The sequence below is a fragment of the Carcharodon carcharias genome, chromosome 2, assembly GCF_017639515.1.
Source record: "Carcharodon carcharias isolate sCarCar2 chromosome 2, sCarCar2.pri, whole genome shotgun sequence".
Classification (NCBI taxonomy): domain Eukaryota; kingdom Metazoa; phylum Chordata; class Chondrichthyes; order Lamniformes; family Lamnidae; genus Carcharodon; species Carcharodon carcharias.
The window spans coordinates 239,733,205-239,742,015 of record NC_054468.1 but is presented as its reverse complement, the minus strand read 5'-3'; the positions used below and the strand labels follow the sequence as shown (position 1 = coordinate 239,742,015).

At 57.1% G+C, this 8,811-nt stretch overlaps 1 protein-coding gene across 3 annotated transcripts in view; it reads right to left on the bottom strand.

Annotated features, from left to right (window-relative positions):
• The window catches only part of ncoa1 (nuclear receptor coactivator 1), a 131,887-nt gene that overhangs the window by 17,207 nt on the left and 105,869 nt on the right, over window positions 1-8,811 (bottom strand). For all 3 annotated transcript variants that reach the window (XM_041216914.1, XM_041216924.1, XM_041216933.1), the window contains 2 exons: window positions 8,303-8,471; window positions 5,671-5,970 (listed from right to left, as the gene is read on the bottom strand). In XM_041216914.1, coding sequence (XP_041072848.1) covers window positions 5,671-5,970; window positions 8,303-8,471 — 469 coding nt within the window. The remainder of the gene's footprint in view (window positions 1-5,670; window positions 5,971-8,302; window positions 8,472-8,811) is intronic.

Here is an 8,811-nt window from a genome sequence, read left to right as displayed (position 1 = left end):
CACACACTGCCCACACCGCATACACCCCCCCCAACACACACACACACACACACACACACACACTGCCCACACCGCATACACCCCCCCACACACACACACACTGCCCACACCGCATACACCCCCCCCACACACACACACACTGCCCACACCGCATACACCGCCCCCCCACACACACACACACACACACACACACACTGCCCACTCCGCATACACCACCCCCCCACACACACACTGCCCACACCGCATACACCCCCCGCCCCCCACACACACATACACACACACACACACACACCGCATACACCCCCCAAACACACACACAAACACACACTGCCCACACCGCATACACCCCACACACACACACACACACACACTGCTCACACCGCATACACCCCACACACACACACACACTGCCCACACCGCATACACCCCCCACACGCACACACACACTGCCCACACCGCATACACCCCCCACACACACACACACTGCCCACACCGCATACACCCCCGCACACACACACACTGCACACACCGCATACACCCCACACACACACACTGCCCACACCGCATACACCCCACCCACACACACACACTGCCCACACCGCATACACCCCCCCCACACACACACTGCCCACACCGCATACACCCCCCCCACACATACACACTGCCCATACTGCATACACCCCACACACGCACACACACACTGCCCACACCGCATACACCCCCCACACACACACAATGCCCACACCGCATACATCCCCCACACACACACACACTGCCCACACCGCATACATCCCCCACACACACACACACACACACACACACTGCCCACACCGCATACACCCCCCACACACACACACACTGCCCACACCGCATACATCCCACACACACACACTGCCCACACCGCATACATCCCCCACACACACACACAGACACACACACACACTGCCCACACCGCATACACCCCCCCACACACACACACTGCCCACACCGCATACATCCCCCACACACACACACTGCCCACAACGCATACACCCCCCACACACACACACACACTGCCCACACCGCATACACCCCCCCCACACACACACACTGCCCACACCGCATACACCCCACACACACACACACACACTGCCCACACCACATACACCCCCCCACACACACACACTGCCCACACCGCATACACCCCCCCCACACACACACACTGCCCACACCGCATACACCCCCCACACACACACACACACTGCCCACACTGCATACACCCCACACACACACACACACTGCCCACACCGCATACACACCCCCACACACACACACACACACACACACACACTGCCCACACCGCATACACCCCCCACACACACACACACTGCCCACACCGCATACACCCCCCACACACACACACACACTGCCCACACTGCATACACCCCACACACACACACACACTGCCCACACCGCATACACACCCCCACACACACACACACACACACACACACACACACACACACACAGACACACACTGCCCACACCGCATACACCCACCACACAAACACACAGTGCCCACACCGCATACACCCCCCCCCGCCCACACACACACACACACACACTGCCCACACCGCATACACCCCCCAAACACACACACACACACACACACACACACACACACTGCCCACTCCGCATACACCACCCCCCTACACACACACTGCCCACAACGCATACACCCCCTAAACACACACACACACACACACACACACACACACGCACACTGCCCACACCGCATACACCCCCCGCCCCCCACACACACATACACACACACACACACACACACACTGCCCACACCGCATACACCCCCCAAACACACACACAAACACACACTGCCCACACCGCATACACCCCACACACACACACACACTGCCCACACCGCATACACCCCCCACACGCACACACACACTGCCCACACCGCATACACCCCCCACACACACACACACACTGCCCACACCGCATACACCCCCCCACACACACACACACTGCCCACACCGCATACACCCCCCAAACACACACACACACACACACCGCATACACCCCACCCACACACACACACTGCCCACATCGCATACACCCCACCCACACACACACACTGCCCACACCGCATACACCCCCCCCACACACACACACTGCCCACACCGCATACGCCCCCCCCACACATACACACACACACTGCCCACACCTCATACACACCCCCACACACACACACACTGCCCACACCGCATACACCCCACACACACACACTGCCCACACCGCATACACCCCACCCACACACACACACTGCCCACACCGCATACACCCCCCCCACACACACACACTGCCCACACCGCATACACCCCCCCAACACACACACACTGCCCACACCGCATACACCCCCCCCCACACATACACACTGCCCACACCGCATACACCACCCCCACACATACACACTGCCCACACCGCATACACCCCCCACACACACACACTGCCCACACCGCATACACCCCCCCCCACACACACACACTGCCCACACCGCATACACCCCCCACACACACACACTGCCCACACCGCATACACCCCCCCCCACACACACACACTGCCCACACCGCATATACCCCCCCACACACACACACTGCCCACAACGCATACACCCCCCACACACACACACTGCCCACACCGCATACACCCCCCCCACACACACACACTGCCCACAACGCATACACCCCCCCCACACACACACACTGCCCACACCGCATACACCCCACACACACACACACACTGCCCACTTCGCATACACCCCACCCACACACACACACTGCCCACACTGCATACACCCCCCCCACACACACACACTGCCCACACCGCATGCACCCCCCCCACACATACACACTGCCCACACCGCATACACCCCCCCCACACACACACACACACACTGCCCACACCGCATACACCCCCCCCACACACACACACTGCCCACACCGCATACACCCCACACACACACACTGCCCACACCGCATACACCCCCCCACACACACACACTGCCCACACCGCATACACCCCCCCCACACACATACACACTGCCCACACCGCATACACCCCCGCCACACATACACACTGCCCACACCGCATACACCCCCCACACACACACACTGCCCACACCGCATACACACCCCCCCACACACACACACTGCCCACACCGCATATACCCCCCCCACACACACACACTGCCCACAACGCATACACCCCCCACACACACACACTGCCCACACCGCATACACCCCCCCCACACACACACACTGCCCACAACGCATACACCCCCCACACACACACACTGCCCACACCGCATACACCCCCCCCACACACACACACACACAGCCCACACCCCCCCCCCCCACACACACACACACAAACACTGCCCACACCGCATACAACGCCCCCCCCACACACACACACACTGCCCACACCGCATACACTCCCCCACACACACACACACACACACACTGCCCACACCACCCCCCACACACACACACACACACACACACACACTGCCCACACTGCATACAACACCCCCACACACACACACACACACTGCCCACACCGCATACACCCCCGCCCCCCACACACACACACACACACACACACTGCCCACACCGCATACACCCCCGCCCCACACACACACACACACACACACACACACTGCCCACACCGCATACACCCCCCCCCCACACACACACACACACTGCCCACACCGCATACACCCCCCACACACACACACACTGCCCACACCACATACACCCCCCACACACACTCACTGCCCACACCGCATACACCCCCCACACACACACACACACTGCCCACACCGCATACACACCCCACACCCACACACACACTGCCCACACCGCATACACCCCACACACACACACACACACACATACACTGCCCACACCGCATACACCCCACACACACACACACACACACACACTGCCCACACCGCATACACCCCCCCCACACACACACACTGCCCACACTGCATACACCCCACACACACACACACACGCACACTGCCCACACTGCATACACCCCCCGCCCCACACACACACACACACACACACACTGCTCACACCGCATACACCCCCCCACACACACACACTGCCCACACCGCATACACCCCCCCCCCACACACACACACACACACTGCCCACACCGCATACACACCCCCACACACACACAGCCCACACCCCCCCCCCACACACACACACACACACACTGCCCACACCGCATACACCCCCCCACACACACACACACACACACACACACACACACACACACACACACTGCCCACACTGCATACAACACCCCCACACACACACACACTGCCCACACCGCATACACCCCCCGCCCCCACCCCCCACACACACACACACTGCCCACACCGCATACACCCCCCACACACACACACTGCCCACACCGCATACACCCCCCACACACACACACACACACACACTGCCCACACCGCATACACCCTCCCCACACACACACACTGTCCACACCGCATACACCCCACACACATACACACTGCCCACACCGCATACACCCCCCACACACACACACACACTGCCCACACCGCATACACCCCCCACACACACACACACACACTGCCCACACCGCATACACCCCCCAGACACACACACACACACACTGCCCACACCGCATACACCCCCCACACACACACACACACACACACTGCCCACACCGCATACACCCCACACACACACACACACACACTGCCCACACCGCATACACCCCCCACACACACACACACACACACACTGTCCACACCGCATACACCCCCCCCCACACACACACACACACACATACACACACACACACACACACACACTGCCCACACCGCATACACCCCCCACACACACACACACACTGCCCACACCGCATACACCCCCCCCACACACACACACACACACACACACTGCCCACACCGCATACACCCCCCACACACACACACACACACACACACACTGCCCACACCGCATACACCCCCCACACACACACACACTGCCCACACCGCATACACACCCCACACACACACACACACACACACACACACACAAACACTGCCCACACCGCATACACCCCCCCCACACACACACACACACACTGCCCACACCGCATACACCCCCCACACACACACACACTGCCCACACCGCATACACCCCCCACACACACACACACAAACACTGCCCACACTGCATACATCCCCCACACACACACACACACACAAACACTGCCCACACCGCATACACCCCCACACACACACACCCCCACACACACACACACACACACACACACACACACACACACACAAACACTGCCCACACCGCATACACCCACACACACACACACACACACACACACACACACACACACACACACACACACACACACACACACACACACACACACACACACACACACACACACACACACACACACACACACTGCCCACACCGCATACAGGCTTGGAGGGCCAAAGAAGTCTGTTCCTGTGCTGTACTTTTCTTTGTTCTTTGACATGGCAGGGTTTTGTATGCTAGGTGGCATGGGGGCGTTTGGGGGGCAGATTACACTGACCTGCTGTCCCTGTAGTCTCTGCTGTAGCTGTAGTCGGAGCTGGTTGGTGACAGTGGACGATCGGATCAAGCCCTGCCGAGTATGTAGGCCCATGCTGGTGGGGTAAGCTCCTCGTGATGCTAATTCACCAGGCACTGGGCTAAATGGGAGCTGCTGCTGGAGCAGAGCAGAGGACGGGTTGGGTAAAGTGCCTGTAGGAGAACCAGGCAGGTAACCCTGCTGGCATATTTCAGCCTTCGGCTCCAGTGGCGTATATGGCTGAGCCATCACTCGATTCTGAAGCCGGTCAAGTTCTCCACTCTACATCAGATGGAACAGGAGAGAAGGACTTTAAAAACAATGAAGAACACAGGCAAGAGGCTGGCAAAGCCTCTGAACATTGAGCTGCATAATGGAGCACATAGATCAAACACTCCCAGGACAGGTACAGCACGGGGTTAGATACTGAGTAAATCTCCCTCTACACTGTCCCCATCAAACACTCCCAGGGCAGGTACAGCACGGGGTTAGATACAGAGTAAAGCTCCCTCTACACTGTCCCCATCAAACACTCCCAGGACAGGTACAGCACGGGGTTAGATACAGAGTAAATCTCCCTCTACACCGTCCCCATCAAACACTCCCAGGACAGGTACAGCACGGGGTTAGATACAGAGTAAATCTCCCTCTACACTGTCCCCATCAAACACTCCCAGGACAGGTACAGCACGGGGTTAGATACAGAGTAAAGCTCCCTCTATACTGTACCCATCAAACACTCCCAGGACAGATACAGCACGGGGTTAGACACAGAGTAAAGCTCCCTCTACACCGTCCCCATCAAACACTCCCAGGACAGGTACAGCACGGGGTTAGATACAGAGTAAATCTCCCTCTACACCGTCCCCATCAAACACTCCCAGGGCAGGTACAGCACGGGGTTAGATACAGAGTAAATCTCCCTCTACACTGTCCCCATCAAACACTCCCAGGACAGGTACAGCACGGGGTTAGATACAGAGTAAAGCTCCCTCTACACTTCCCCATCAAACACTCCCAGGACAGGTACAGCACGGGGTTAGATGCAGAGTAAATCTCCCTCTACACCGTCCCCATCAAACACACCCAGGACAGGTACAGCACGGGGTTAGATACAGAGTAAAGCTCCCTCTACACCGTCCCCATCAAACACTCCCAGGACAGGTACAGCATGGGGTTAGATACAGAGTAAAGCTCCCTCTACACTGTCCCCATCAAACACTCCCAGGACAGGTACAGCACGGGGTTAGATACAGAGTAAATCTCCCTCTACACTGTCCCCATCAAACACTCCCAGGACAGGTACAGCATGGGGTTAGATACAGAGTAAAGCTCCCTCTACACTGTCCCCATCAAACACTCCCAGGACAGGTACAGCACGGGGTTAGATACAGAGTAAAGCTCCCTCTACACTGTCCCCATCAAACACTCCCAGGACAGGTACAGCACGGGGTTAGATACAGAGTAAATCTCCCTCTACACTGTCCCCATCAAACACTCCCAGGACAGGTACAGCACGGGGTTAGATACAGAGTAAATCTCCCCCTACACTGTCCCCATCAAACACTCCCAGGACAGGTACAGCACGGGGTTAGATACAGAGTAAATCTCCCTCTACACCGTCCCCATCAAACACACCCAGGACAGGTACAGCACGGAGTTAGATACAGAGTAAAGCTCCCTCTACACTGTCCCCATCAAACACTCCCAGGACAGGTACAGCACGGGGTTAGATACAGAGTAAAGCTCCCTCTACACTGTCCCCATCAAACACTCCCAGGACAGGTACAGCACGGGGTTAGATACAGAGTAAATCTCCCTCTACACTGTCCCCATCAAACACACCCAGGACAGGTACAGCACGGGGTTAGATACAGAGTAAAACTCCCTCTACACTGTCCCCATCAAACACTCCCAGGACAGGTACAGCACGGGGTTAGATACAGAGTAAATCTCCCTCTACACTGTCCCCATCAAACACACCCAGGACAGGTACAGCACGGGGTTAGATACAGAGTAAAACTCCCTCTACACTGTCCCCATCAAACACTCCCAGGACAGGTACAGCACGGGGTTAGATACAGAGTAAAGCTCCCTCTACACCGTCCCCATCAAACACTCCCAGGACAGGTACAGCACGGAGTTAGATACAGAGTAAAGCTCCCTCTACACTGTCCCCATCAAACACTCCCAGGGCAGGTACAGCACGGGGTTAGATACAGAGTAAATCTCCCTCTACACTGTCCCCATCAAACACTCCCAGGACAGATACAGCACGGGGTTAGATACTGAGTAAATTTCCCTCTACACTGTCCCCATCAAACACTCCCAGGACAGATACAGCATGGGATTGGATACACTAATGTTGCATAATGTAAATTTAGCAGCACCTCTAATTGTCCCACACCAGAACTCTCACCCTGCCAATGTGATGGCTGTGCTGTGAAATGGCCAATGTGCTGCAGACTGAGTTGTTGTTTTGTGAGGCTGTTGCCATTTGCACTGTGCACAAGAGCAGCAACACACCTCCTGTGATACTTAGATGGAGCTGGTGCGTTGACGGGAGAGAGTGTGTGTTCACTATTTCATACTACCCACTTGAGCTATGACTTGCCTGGATGAGTTTGTCGATTCCAAGAGCTTTGTCGATTTCCACGAGCTCCACCTCATCCTTGGCGCTGAGGAAGGACACGAGTTGGTCGAGGAGTGCCTTCTCATCATTCCGTCCCTCAGTGCTTGTCGGAGGGCACAACAGCTCATCCATCTGGGAGCTGAAGCAGGACCTGAGAAAGCAGCACAGGTGCCTATTAGTGCTACTGCATGCAGCACAACTGGACAAATGGGACTGCAGGGAACATCACAGCTTTGAAGCAGTCATGTTCTGGATACTCAGCCAGCGAGTGGCTGTATGCCACAGGTCACCTAGTTGGTAAGCTGTTTCCCCACACCTGCTGGGAAACACTCAATGAGAGCCTGAGATGCAATGTCACAGTAACCAGTCTCCACTGAGACTTCATGCAGAAAGAGCTTAAGAGCCGAAACCCACACACACACATTCTCTGAACAGCGGAGAGGAGCAGGATGTCCAACTGATTTACTCTCCTCAGCCCAGAGACCTTGAGT